This window comes from Meleagris gallopavo, chromosome 1, assembly GCF_000146605.3.
Source record: "Meleagris gallopavo isolate NT-WF06-2002-E0010 breed Aviagen turkey brand Nicholas breeding stock chromosome 1, Turkey_5.1, whole genome shotgun sequence".
Classification (NCBI taxonomy): Eukaryota; Metazoa; Chordata; class Aves; order Galliformes; family Phasianidae; genus Meleagris; species Meleagris gallopavo.
Window position 1 is genome coordinate 11,678,671 of NC_015011.2, and position 14,471 is coordinate 11,693,141.

A 14,471-nucleotide genomic window follows, 5' to 3' on the forward strand; every position below is an offset into this window, starting at 1 on the left:
ACTGCACTTTAGAGCAATTGCACTGAAAGAAGAATGCATGTTCCACTGCAGAATTTAAAAAAAAAACACAAACAATCACATCTGCAGATCCCACGAGCCTTTTCAAAATATATATTAAAAAAAATCTTTTTTTTGTGTAGTGCAGTCTATTTTCATATTTCTATGTAACCTAAGCATATAGTGGCAGCAACCTGCATACGTCACCTGCATACGTCATACGTGAAGAGGTGCTTCAATACTGAGTCAAAAACAGAAAATTAAGACCTCTAGTGCTGGTGAGTCTAGAAGGCACTGTGGACTAAAAATTTCCACATTCCTTTACACATTAGCAAATATGAGGACTGCTCTGAAAGTAATGCCTTCTATTTTATTATGCTGGCCCATGACAGCAGAGGTGGATGTTGGTGGTATGGCAGTAGAGGCTGAACCTTCCCACCAATATCCCATTACATTTTGTTGCTGTGTGATAGATGGCAGCAGAGGGGCAGTCTGACAGAATGGGGTCTGACACGGAAGTGTGGATGAAGCAAAGGTATGTCATGTGGAAAAAATGGCACTCATTGACATTCACTAACACTTGCTGAATGTCAATGCAGACCAACCAGTGGATGTGAGCACAGTGAGGCATTGAGTGATGTGTTTCAGCAGTGGCAACAGTGATGTGAAAGACAAGCCCCATTTCAGATGGTGGTGCAGAGCAGTCACACCATGAAATGAAGAGCATCTCTATCAGCTCATCCACACAACTTGGCAAATGGTGGTGACTATGTTGAAAAACAGTGTTCTGTAGCTGAGAATTTGCTCTAGCAAACGATGTTCTTGTGCTTTTGTATGTTGTAGTTTCCATGCAAATAAACAGGAGGCATTACTTTCAGAGTGACCTATGTATATATTGAGTTTCTTACCACAAAACACAAGTTTCACTGAGAAAAGTCTGAATGGTGATAAAGCTGTGTGACAAATATAAAAGTAGAGGCCAAATCCAACCTGTGTTATAAAACTGCATGATATCAAGACATACCTCCAAGCCCAGAAAACACCAAGCTTTCATGCACTTAAATGTTAGCAGAACTACAAAATTATTCCACCCCCCAAGATTGGAGGGACTACAGAAAAGTTCTATATCTGGCAGAACCACATATCAGAATAGGTGATTGCACTCTTGTGCTGCATATTCCTCAGTGGAAAAGAAATCTTGTATTTGTATAACAGGCTTAACACAGAGGTAATTTCAAAAACAAATCCCATGGAGCGTTTCATTCAGTGGTTATACAGAATTAAAGATGTTGAGCTATGCCCACGTGTAAAACTCCCACTTACTTCCACATCTGTGAATTCAAGTGTTTTTCTACCATGGAGTTTAGTGCGAAACGAAAATGGTCCCATCTTCTGTCAAAGACATAGTACCCTCTTCCCATTAAGCGACTACCATATGAACAGAACTGCAAGAAAAGATAGTTCAATGTTATTAAAAAAGTTTCTGTGCTATAAAAGAACAACCATTTATCCTGCAACATCTTTGTAATCTGTATTGCAAAACAGCTTTAAAAAGGTATTTCTCTCTATTGCAGCATAGATACTTTTTTCATGATGTATGAAATACACACGTAACTTTTCTGCCTAAAGTATACTTTGTACTCTGCTAACAATTCACTTTACTGTCAGGTACCTACCTATGTGTCACAGGGAAAGAATACAAATGCCAAGCTACTGTTAAGAAAGCAATTCTGGCTAATAACATTGGGGTCTGACAAAATTTCTCCTTTTCTCTAAGGAATACAGACAATGTTACAGTTATCACACTTTATTCTGCATAAGGAAAACACATAAATGAAGTCTTCACTGATTTCGCTCCTTGGCTTGATCTTTGTGAGAAACAGCTGCTCAGGTGTTGGCAAGTTCTCCCATTGTTTCTTCCCATTGTTTGTACAGCATAAACAAATTCATACTGCAAATTCAGTGACACAAGGTACTCTGACTTACAATAAAGTTTGCTACTAGCATGGGAGAGAGACAAAAACAGCTGCCAGAGAAACACATTCTTAAGCCACTGCCAGAGCAGATGGGCTATGCTGTGCTCTACTTTCCATTTTTAGATGAATGAAGCAATAGCTCCTATGTCCACATACACTCACATAAATGATATTTAATTACTGCTTCATAGCATACTACAAAGATCAACGAGTACCATAATAGCTCTTCAAGCTCTTCACTGCCATATGATTTTCAGAGGTATAGCAAATTGCAATAGTTTCATAAGAACTATGTATGACAACAAATTGTCTGTTCACGTCACATTTAAAACACTGCAACTTCACAGTTTAACAGAACTACACTCGATTCAGACTACTGAGAAGAAAACTAAAAGGAGAACTTTACTTTCTATTTCTTATCCCATCCCACAGCCGGCAATGTTTAACTATCACATGCAATGACCAGTCTTCTCCTTCTACCTGCTCCCATTCAAACCATAGTTTTCTGCCAAATGTAATATAGACTCAGAATAGTCTCCCATTCCTTACATTTTTACCAAAGCACGTTTCTTTCCTCCCTTCTTTAATTACTTAAGAGTAACAGCAAGGCACGCCAGCGAGAGAGACATACCCCAAGAGGTCTGGGATGGTGTCCAGAAAAATGACAGTCTAATTTCTCAGATTCTTCAGCTCCATCCACTTCTCCTTCATCACTGGACAATCTACTAGTTAAATCTCCTCCCATGGAAGGCAGTGGCAGTTCTGGTACATACCCACTGTGGTTTGAAGAACTGTTGCTGTTTATGCTATTGGCAGATGATGGTCTAGAAAGAGAAGATACATTTAAACCACCAGTGTTCAACAGCCCTGCAAAAGCACCTGACTGAGTCAAGCCTTGAAGTAAATTACGCCAGAAACGATCATGGAAAGAAGGACAGTAAAGGATAAAGAGCAGCTGACATTTGGTCTTGCAAGACCAAGTTGACATTAACAGAAGTATCTTTGTATTGCCTGAAAAGTTAAATCCACCAAAAAGTTCAGTTTAAGATCTCAACAGATGCAAAATATATTATATATGCAAACAAAACTAGATGTGTAAAATCTTCCCACAAAGCACCATTACTCCACTACTTTGTTAATCCCAACTGTCCAGTTATCACATTTATTTCTTACTGAAACATGCATACTAAATACAACAGGAGTCTTTAGTTTACTCCCTCCACAGTCAGTTCAGTATGTGCAGTCACTGGGAGGACTCTGCAGCACGTGAGGTTGTTTTTTGTTTACCTTTGCATACAATCCAATAAAACAAAGTGGGCATGCCTTTACATCACAGGACACAACGATGTCTGTCAAATTAGTGTGGAAGCAAACCAAATGAGAAGGGGTATTGGGGGGAGGGAAGGTGTGGACCTCTGTGACTGGACAAGATACCTGCGCTGAGCAAAACCAGAAAATGAAAAACAAGCTCTCCCAAACTAGCCTTCCTCATCCAGTGAACTTGGGCTATCAGCCGCTAAAACTGTGGACAGTGCCCTCTCCTGAACTGAGCTGGGATTGTTCAAAAACGTCCACCAGCTGAGAACCTCTGCTGCAGCTGCTGGCTGGTGCATGGGATAGATTGTCTGAGAGCTCCTCAGCCTTGAGGAAGAGGTGGTCTGGTCAGGCCAAGTCACTTTCAGGGCAACCAGCAAACTTTGCTTGGGGGAGCAGGCAGCAGCACGTAACCTCTGCCAGCAGAGCTGTAGGCTGTATGCTGACTCACAGCAGGGAGCAAGGCTTTCCTCTGGCACGGCTGCTTGCAAAAACAGGAAAGATGACAGAACAGAGACACTGCAGGAGAAACAGAAGTATAAATCGTACCAACGCAACATATGACTGCTAAAGTCCTTCTCCTTGCATACCACTATCTTTTCTTTGCAATTTCTTCTGCTGCCACTGAACCACATTTCAGTTTTGTTTTTTTGACTGTAACACCTACTAAAACTAATGCCTGCTTGTCCCTCTGTGCTCCTCTGCACGTAAGCACTGTGTGAGGTCACCCTTCTAAAAGAAATAACACAGAATTCTCATCAACTTTCTTATTCTTTCATTCATCCAAAGCCCTGCAAGATTCACCTCTGCCACTGAGTGAATAGAATTTCACTATGACTCGATGAACGCACAATAGAAAATGGAAATAGCTGTCTGTAGAACTGAAGATAAGACTCTGAAAGAGGGACTTTATACAGATGACCAAAAATGAATACCTAATTCTGACCAAGACTTCTGCAAAGACGTGACGTATGAAACAATGCCAACACAAAAAAAACCAACCAGCTTAACTCTATCCACTCCAGAAAAAAACAGGAGTACCTAAAAACCCACTCCAAAAGTGAAAAGCCATACAAAACAAATGGGAAGCTTCCCAGAGGGTAGAATAGAATTCAGTAGCTACAATACTTCATAGTGGTTCTTCTAAAGGTACGTTTTTGGAAATTTACATTGTCTTTCTGATTTTGTCCTTTCTAAGAAGAATTGCCACAGTGGTGGAAGACACACCATGGGCAGACTCAGACGGATGGGTTTAAGACCTAGCTGCTTACACTGTCATCTACATGGAAGCACACCTTTCTTTAAGACATTCCACTGATGTAGTTGGTGACATATCTGCACAAAACATTCCTATACAACTGCACAGAATTTTGCCAGCAGTATCTCAATTCATATAAGCAACTTTCACTTCCAAATGTGTAAGAATGACCCAGTTATAACCCTTCCTCATTACTACCAACCATCTTAGCCAAAAAAAGCTGTTAGTCTGAGCTTCAGACCAGAGGACAGATACCACTCCCTAGCCCAGTCCCAATCAGATCACAGACTATCATGGATGGGTTTACATTAATTTAAGAGTCCTCTACTTTGTACTGCTAAGAGAAATCCTTACATGAAGGTATGTTTTATCATGCAATAGCCCAAACACTAAGTGTTTATAAAATAAACTAAATAAAAAAGCTGTATAAAGAAATAGCACCTTTCTTACAGCAATTCCAGAATGCAACACTTCACGCTGGAGAACTGCTCACCTTGGAAGTACAGAATTTGGTGGTCTAGATTTTGCAGGAGATGTTACTTTAGATTCTTGCCCAGAGTTCACTGAAGATCCTGACAGAGAGTCTTGTGCTGGTGTGGGCTGGCTCTGATAGCTCTCCCTTGCCGATGGTGGATGCTCTTTGTCTTTTGCAACTTCTTTTTCCCTGGATCGAGCTTTGTGTTCAGCTAGAAGGATGTCAAACTGTTTTTTACGGCCTGGAACTGCTCGTCGATGATTAAGTGAATGAGTCTAAAAATAGGGTGGTTAAAAAGCATTTGTGTGTGCATGACATTGTTTATGAGTCCTCTATACTTCCGATACACCACAACTCTAAAAGATAAAAATCTACTTCAAACAACTTCAGCCACAGTTATGGAAATAAAACTGCTACTCCATATTATCTTTGATAATTTATGAAATAATTTCTTAAGAAATTACTTTTGCAAGAATTTTCATAGCAGAATCTATTGACTTACCTTTTCCAAGACAGAAAGTGTAATTCCAATAACTTTAAAATATTAAGAAGTAATGCCATTGCGGCTCTTAACTTACAAAGAAAAACTGATTTCACTGGATTGAAAAATGTGAATACGTTTTAAGCAAATGTAACCGATCACCTCTACCAACAGGCACTAGCTAAACATACAAATGGTTGTTATAAACATCTTACATTGGTGCTATTTTTTAATGAGACCCATCATTATCAGAAGAGCAGCCTCCAATTACATGAAAATAATGTTAAATTTTTACTCAAGTGATTATACTTCAGCATTTTTGCACATATGAGCTGAAAAGGGAGCACTAAAAATAACTTTTGTGCTTCTACGTGAAACATTAATGCTTTCTGCATAACAGAATGACAAGAAAAAAACATCTCTCTAGAAGTATCAGCAGAACAATGTAGATGCTCTGATTCAAAGGAACAGAATTACTCAAAAGAATTACCTGAAGACAGCATCTGAATACCATACCCACTGTCTGTAAGACAGGAGCAGGTATGACCTCTCAAACTACTGTGGTAGTATTTAAACTATAACAAAGCATCTGATATTTTATCTTCTAAGAAAAATACCTTGCAGGTGAGCGATCTTGTGCAAGGTTTCTTTGTTTCAGGATCCAGTACTCCACAGTGTTTATTTGGATCAAATTCTCTTTCTGTTTGATGAAGGTGGAGGAAAAAAGAGAAAAAGTAGATTATTTCAGGAATTTTAGCCAGAGCACCATATTTGCCTAACAATACTTAATGCAGCCAGGCTCAGTCCGAAGCACTGTTCCCAACCCCAGTTCCACAGTGGTGCCATGTGCATCACACTCAGCCACTTGTGCTTTTTTTTCTGTCTGTATGTGTTTCAAACAATTTAGTCACAGACTTCATAGGACTAAGTCTGCTTATGGAGTTATACTCAACAGAATGGTCTACACACATAACCCAGTCATATCCCAAGGAGTTCACAGAACCATAGAATCAGAGAATGGTTTGGGTTGGAAGGGACCTTTAAGATAATCAAGTTCTAACCCCCTGCTACCTCCCATTTCACTCTCTAACACTGACTGCTTCTGAAGCCATGAAACACATTTGCAAACCCATCCTCTAAATTTGACTACAGAGCACACTTAATACACATACAGACTAAATAGCACAGTGCGTTATATAACTTTACTGTGACATACTCTGAAACTCTGAAAAACAACCAGTGTTGTTTAAAACATAAACACAAGATTAGTAGTGACATGCTAAAAAACAGAATTTATCTAAATCTGTCTCATCTTCAGGAAGTATAAAGAGAAGCATATGTTAATTCTTACTTCCTTAAGTCATGGAGGCACAGAATTCAAAGTTTACAGAGATCATGAAAATAAAACTTCATTTGAGTTCTACTTATGATTAACATTAGAAATGTATTTAATATTTAATGTGCTATATTTGCATATTTCATTGTCGTTAATATTTCAGTATTTGTATACCACAGATAGCATCACCTCCTTTAAGTTGTATTAATATAATTCTAGGTTTTGCACTACAGAGCTGTAACAAAACCATGGACGTAGAGTTATTACTTATGCGAAAAAAATCTACCATCATCTTTACACATGTAGACATGGTATGTTTAACTGGCAGGCTGGTTTGCATCTACTTGATCATGGAATGTAACTGTTTGCCAAGGTCTTCTTTCACTATATAGTTGTGTTACATTTGGATAAAAATAAACATCCTGTACTTAAATACAACAACTGATGTAAGGACCTAAACATTCATTAAAAACAAACAAACGACGACGACAAAAAATCAGAGTTAAGATGAAGACAGTAATTCGCAGTTACTGTACAATGTTAGGACAATGACACAGCCAGCGCAACAGGAAAAATTGCAGGCCAAGGAGCCTGCATACGGTAACTCTTGCCTTCCAGGTAACAAAATTATTAGCAGTTGTATGTAATCTGCTACATAGACTTAAACACGACCAAGTTCAATTCACGGCTATGTTACTGGTCTACTAGCAGAGACATATATCAGAAAGTGAGCTTGGAAAGAATAGTCAGCACTACTTCTTGGTAAAATCTACCAAGGGTCTGATATCTGTCACACACATTTGAAGTTTCTGTGGCTTTTACACAGCTCAACAGAAATAATAAAAAGATCTGTGTATGACCAAACATTAAAAAAAACAAAAAAACCCACATTTTTTCTTACTTTTAGTGGATGAAAACATATGTTCAGGAACTAAAAGAGATAATCATTGCTGTTTTTTATTACAACCTCACAGAGGGAAGAAGAGTCAAACTCCTATTTGAGACATAACAAATAGAGACTCACAGAATGGTTTGGGTTGGAGGAGACCTTAAAGCCCACCCATCCCCAACGCCTGCCGTGGGCTGGCTGCCCCCCACCAGCACAGGCTGCCCAGGGCCCCGTCCAACCTGGCCCTGAGCACCTGCAGGGATGGGGCACCCACAGCTCTATGGGCAGCTGTGCCAGGGCCTCACCATCCTCTGAGTAAAGAATGTCTTTCTAACATTTAACCTCAATTTCACATCTTTTAGTTTAAGTCCATTACCCCTTGGTCCTATCACTACATGACCTTGCAGAAAGGTCCCCCTCCAGCATTCTCGTAGGCCTCCTCTAGGTAGTGGAAGGATATTTTTAGTTTCAGCTGGGCAGCTGTATTTTTAACTTCACCCCAAAGAGAACAGGAACTGAAGATATTTAAAAAACACAACAAAAAACACATTTTTTTTCCAGTTTGCTACAAGAAAACAGTGATCCACTTAGGCCCGGTAGCTACAGACTCTTTTTGGGGGTCAGGGAGCTGCTTTCCTCTCTCACCAAAGACAGCATCTCCAAAAAGGAGCAGGGGCATTCCTCACCTGAACAACCACCAGGTCTCAGCAAAGATTAAAAAAACCTACCCAAATAACAAATTAACCATCACCAACAAAAAAACCAACAACCAGAAAACCCCTTCAGCCACAGCCAGGGAAATGGTATGAGAGAAAATGGAGGCTACTGAAAGGAAAGAAAACAGATGTAAGCCAGTCAGACCTTCACAAATTAACAGCTGTACACTTGAACAGTGAAGGATGGAGTGAAACCTAAATGCCCAGCCAGCTCCTCATTCTTTTAATGTAAAATGGATGAAATTTATAGTAAAGCAAAAATAATCATCTCCTTGACCTTCCAAGATCTTTTTCTCAGCCTCTGCACAGTTCAGTATAACAATGGAGCGGAATCCATCATAATGACACACAATCTACAGGCAATTAATTTACAGTGCTCACAGAACTTCTGCTATTTGCATCATCACTAATTTATCGCCTTGCTGCACGTGAGGCAGCACAAGCAAGACTTAATGGATTTCAAATTGGCTAATCAGAGAGAAGTTTATAAACAATATCAATTTAATTTTTTTTTTAATCTTATGAAAGGAAACGGAGACCCGTCAGAGTGCTCAAGTGGTCCTGTGCAGAGTCCCAGTCTGACTGGAAATTTCCAGCACTGAAACTTTCCCTATCATACAGAAATGAGAGAGTGATAAGCCCAGAGACAGACTAATGACAGTCACCTCCAAGGAACAAGGCAAGCAAGCTGAAGGAGGGCCCTTCAGAACAGAAATGGCTCTCCTTTATGAGCATACTGCAGCAAGCACTTGTACAACAAAGGTACAGTATCTCCTACAGTGCTGCAGCGGCACATAGAGACACGATTATCAGTATCACTTTCAACTGCCCAAGCGAGAAGCCCTAATTGATTAGCTAAATTAAGCTTATGGAATATTAAAGGAAATAACGGGTAAAAAGAAGTCAATGTTTTAAGTTAACTGCAAAATACATTACATGGAGTTTTTCTGGAATAACAAATTGGATCTTCGCAAGTGAAACACGGTATAAAAGCCTAACCAGTTCCTTTTTCTTAATATTTTTTAGTTTTTGGAATGCTATCATGAACAACTGCTCTGTCTTCTTATATGCCACCTTTAACTAGTTAAGAAAGCAATCAGTGTTGGATCCCTGAAGGCGATGGCATCCTTCCATACCACACGCAGCCCTAGCAAATACCTCTCTCTGCTCTGGATCTGAGCCATGGTAGCAGTACCATAGAGCTCACTGCCAAATTTGAGGGGAAAAAAAAAAAAAAAAGTGATATTCAGTCAAAAATAGGACACACTTATTAACTGGAAATTAAAGCATTTATCTTGCACACTTATACTTGCTTCATAACCAGTGCATATTTAGAAGTCATTTGAACTAACTCTGTCATCGGACGATCTAATGTGGCTCATGCAGCCATTAGCCAAATTAGCCTTTCAGTACACACAGGCAGCTCCTGCTCAAACCACGAAGTACTGCCAGCAGATGAATAGACCCTGTGCAGCTCTTAAAGCAGTAAACTTGGGTCAGTTACTTTTGCTCAAAAAACAACTACTACTATAACACAACAACAAAACCCAAAATCATAGAAGCATCAAAACATTTTTTTTTTCCTCTTTTGATTCAAAACAAAAACATGTTTTCAGCTTCTGAGGCCCAAGAATGGCCACAGGTCACCACTGGGGAGCTCCATGGAAAAACACCTTTTTCCAAAGCATGGCAACCTTTCTAATCACCCCTCAGCCCTCCCACGTGGGGCTGTTCTGCACGTGGTGACAATTTGCACAGGGCCCAGTGCCCTCAATGCTGCACTGCCCAAGGCCACCTGAGGCATTTCCCCTCTAATGCCAGCCCCTCAGCCCCACCATCTGCCCCTCCTGAAAAAAAAACATAGGCTCCCACACTGACATCTTCTTGCTCCTCTCATATGTAAATTGCAGAGGAAGAGGGGGAAGCAAATTATGACTTTCCTAACTCCCCCCAAATCTCCAGTATCTTCCTAGAATTTTCTAGTATTTGTTAAAGAAAATTATGACTTTGTGGATAACTCCATGTCCTAAAGCTCAAGCTGCACAACTTGGTCATGATTGTTCTGAAGTCACTATAAATATTGTTTTTTGTTGTAAATAAACTGATATTACACAACAGACTGAAGAAGCCTTCTATCTTTCTGCTTTATGATTTTACTTCCTTAAAATTTTACTTGTGACTTTACTTGACCAGCTGGCCAATTGAGAAATGCATGAAGCACTCTACATTCAAGCTAAATGGAATGAGTATTTTGAAAACAGATGTCACATGCTACAATTTTGAAAGCTTTCCTTTTCTTACATGTAAACTGGCATCTTCCAGCAGAAAGATCAGAACAAAAACAGGCCACAGCATTTTACTAGTATATTATTTCTGAGCTATAGGAATATTAGTAAAGTGGACTATATCAAAAGGTAAACTATGACATTACTCACCTGAAAGTCTTTTGTAAGGCTTGTTACTGCTTTTAGTGCCATTCTGGTGTTTCTTGTCTATTGATGGAGCTATAATTCCTTTGCCGTTCAGAATCTTTTCTGGCGATGGCGGCACTGACTTGGATGTCAAACCAGATTTAACCAAGGTTGGAGCAGGTATGGTGGATGACGAGGCAGAGGAGGAGGTGATGGTGGTAGTGGTTGCAGAATTCATTTTAACGTTGGCACCATCTGCCTTCACTAGATTAGGAATTTTCTCTAGACTGACTACTGGAACAGGAACACTGGAAAAACAAAGAAAAATGTTCACGTTGCATTTTCTGTATCACAGATGCACACTTCATTAACTCTTTTCCATAGATAAAAAGAATTTGATGCAAGTGAAACAGCACCTTCAGACCAAAACGAAATACTTAATATCATTACTCACTACTTTTGTTCAATCAAACCTTTACAAAACAGCCATTTGTAAAGCCTGGCAATGGAAAGAATCAGGCAAAGTTGTTTGTTGTTGATTTTTTTTTTTTAAAGACACATTTCCCCACTACTCATAAACAAAGTAATTCTTTGGTGCCAATAACATACATCCCTTTAAGGATACACTCTTATGCCATTAACACAAGTAAGTCGGGGATACGTTCACTACAATAATGAAGTAATGTGCTAACAATATCAATAGTTTAAAATAAAAGCAATTCATTTGCTCAGAATGGCACACAAAAACAAGGAGAAAAGAGATTTTGAGCGTGGAAATCCTAGTAGCAATCCCTTAAAAAGTAACATAATCCTCAATGAAGTGAACATTGCTAAAATGTATTTTTAATAAAATCTGTGAACTTACAAATACCTTTGCCTCACTTAACTACTGCAGTAGCACGCTTGTGACACTAACACAGGTTACGTTCTCAGTATGGTAGCAAATCTGCAGCTGGAATTACAGAAAACTTCTATACTCTGTTGTATCTTAAGTGCAGAAGTAAGCTGGTCAGAACACAGAGCTGACTACAAAAAGATGTAAGGCGCTGGTCAGCATGAAAACAACTGAACTTACTCATAAAATGAGCACTGCAGGAGGACTCTGCTTTGCTTTTAAACAGATGACAAATAAATGTGTTGAAAATAGGAGAATGTCTTTTTTCTCTAGATCAAGTAGTTTTACTATAATAGAAACTATACATAAACTGGAGCTAAACGTATCTTCGCAACCAGCTTATAATGCTTATCTTAATTCAAATGCTGATAACACAGTGAAAAGATCAAGCAGACCCATTATTCAGGTAACGCAAAGGAAGTTTTATGTGTTTTGCAGTGCACAGAACAAGTCCTACAACACACGTGGGCTGATCAGTAAAAGTGAGCCAAGCCTAAGGGAGCAACGCTTTGCTTTACTTTTGTTACAGACCAGCAAGTCAACCTTGAGAACAAGTGCAATTATTCTTTCTGCATTTCACTGCAATGTGGAAGAAAAAAAATTTAAATATTTTGATATTTTAAGACAGATATTCTGTATGACTCCATACAGCCTGCAGTAAATTATTTTAGATTTTGGAAGATACAAATGATAATCACTCTCTCTTTCTTAAGCTAAACGCACAACACAACATTAAAGAACTCCCATTTCATGTCAGCACAAGTAAAGCTGAATCAATAACTGAACTGGAAACTGGACGTTGCTTAGGACACAGCAACTGTGATTGAGACTACTAGTGACAAAAAAGGTAAACAATTCACAAATGCTCCGATTTATACTTCGTGGCTCAAGAGAGTTCCTTTTCCAAATCAGGTTTCTTTGACTGAAAAGTGAGGATATTTCAAAAAGTTATTTTGTTACCATATTTAAAAAAACATTTTTTGCATACAGAGTTTGTTCAGAGTTAGTAAAGACAGTGGCTGCAAGGAAGAGTCAGAAAAGGAAAATACAACAAAAAGAGAGGAAGGGCACATGGCAATCTATAAAAATGAGAGAAATGAAGGTATGGAAGACTGCCAAAGATATGCGAAAAAAAATCTATATTAATCTGTATTCAGCTGTGTTTTTTGTCTTTTACAAGAGAAATTCTAACAACAATAGCAATGTGAAAAATCACAAAAATGTTCTATGTTTCTTCTGTTCTAAGAAAGAATTATGATAATGCACTTCACTTGGATAAAGGTGTTTTTTGATACAATAACTGTAAAGTGCTGGTTGAAAATATCTGGGAAAAAAAAAAGCTGGGCAATGTGGCCAGAAGTTCCCAAACTGCAGAAGAGAGATCTTCTGGTCTCTGCACATTAATTTCTAACTGAACACTGGAATATTTGGCAACCTGGAGAAGATAACTGAGTGCTGCTGTTGCATTCGCACTGAAAACGTACACGAGAATATCTCAGAAATAATAATGGAAAAACTAATAAAAATAAACTGACAAGCAATCTGTTCATGTGGCTGTACTGAAAAGCAAATCTTAGCAAAAGGATTCTGCTTGCACTTTTTGATGAGGTTACCAGTGAAGTTGACAAAGATCACCAGGAAATTGTTACAATTCTCAGAAAATACAAATAAAAACACTCTAAAAGCAAATGTTAAACAACTGAAAATTAGCTTTTGGGGACTTCAGTGAGGGTGTCTGCTTGTGGGATGTTCAGCCACAATCACCCAATCTGAAAACCTCAATGGCTTTTAGAAATAAACACCAGATTACTGTTAGTAACATTTGCCAGTGGCATCAGGATTGAGGGAAACATGAGCAATGAAGAGACAAAGGCAGTTATAGAAAGTAGCACGGATTGTTTGGTAACGTGCATTCAATCAAAGAAACATATGCCATCAAATGTAAAGTTACACATGAAAAAACAGGGCAAATACTGGAAAATAAGGACAAAACTATTTAGTGGTCATGACGAACAATACGAGCTTTAATTGGATTTTGTGCTCATACTGAAAGAAAAGGATAGAGCAAATTAGATTAAGAAGCAGATTTGCTTTTCACGTACCCTTTGTTACACTGATACTGGAACGTGATTACCAGTTTTGCTGACCAGTATTCAAAACTGACATCCATGAATTAGAAAGGAACCAGAAAAAGGCTACAGATCTATCTGAGGCCTACAGAATACACTTTATCATGGCGGGCTTCAAAAGTTCACTCTCTTTTTTAGATAACTGATTTCCTTCTGGATTAAATAAAATCTTCTTCAGCAGAGCCTATAACAAACTCCTCAAACAAGGACGTATTTCTTCTTCAGTAACCTATGATAATTTCTTTCAGTTCAAAGCCATTGCTTGTCATGTCATTCCTAAGGAAGGGTTACAGTGTGCCACAATATCTGTCTCTCCCTATTACCTAAATTTTCATTTCAGGCTTTATTAAGTATTTTTTCCTTGTTCTAAGATAATTGTGCTGGATGGGGGGAATCATTTATTACTATAATCATTCTAAAGTCTCACCACCTCTTCAACTAATTTTTAAAAATTCTTAAGAAAATTCATAAGCATTAAAAACTGTAGAACATTGTTCTGGCCTGCAATCTGGAAGTGCTTCTAAGATGTAACAAATACGTGGCCTAAATTAACTCTTGTGAATTTTTCTGCATTAAATCTTGACAAGCTTCACT

The 14,471-nt window shown here is 38.6% G+C and overlaps 1 protein-coding gene across 1 annotated transcript; it reads right to left on the bottom strand.

Annotated features, from left to right (window-relative positions):
* Positions 1-1,292: 1,292 nt before the first annotated feature.
* LOC100546325 (ataxin-7-like protein 1) lies at positions 1,293-11,180 on the bottom strand. Its single transcript, XM_010723783.3, has 5 exons — positions 10,878-11,180; positions 6,119-6,201; positions 5,039-5,295; positions 2,605-2,797; positions 1,293-1,442 (listed from the first exon to the last, which is right to left on the bottom strand). The coding sequence occupies exons 1-5, from the start codon at positions 11,089-11,091 to the stop codon at positions 1,317-1,319; spliced, it is 873 nt and encodes a 290-aa protein (XP_010722085.1). The 5' UTR covers positions 11,092-11,180; the 3' UTR covers positions 1,293-1,316.
* Positions 11,181-14,471: the final 3,291 nt, after the last annotated feature.

What these genes read in the sequence shown, in the direction of transcription:
- LOC100546325 (XM_010723783.3), bottom strand. Translation starts at nt 11,091, where the DNA reads ATGAATTCTGCAACCACTACCACCATCACCTCCTCCTCTGCCTCGTCA. An exon ending in GCCTTACAAAAGACTTTCAG is followed by an intron (nt 6,202 to 10,877) that starts GTGAGTAATGTC and finishes TTCATCAAACAG; the next exon opens with AAAGAGAATTTGATCCAAAT. An exon ending in CCAAATTCTGTACTTCCAAG is followed by an intron (nt 2,798 to 5,038) that starts GTGAGCAGTTCT and finishes TTCTCTTTCTAG; the next exon opens with ACCATCATCTGCCAATAGCA.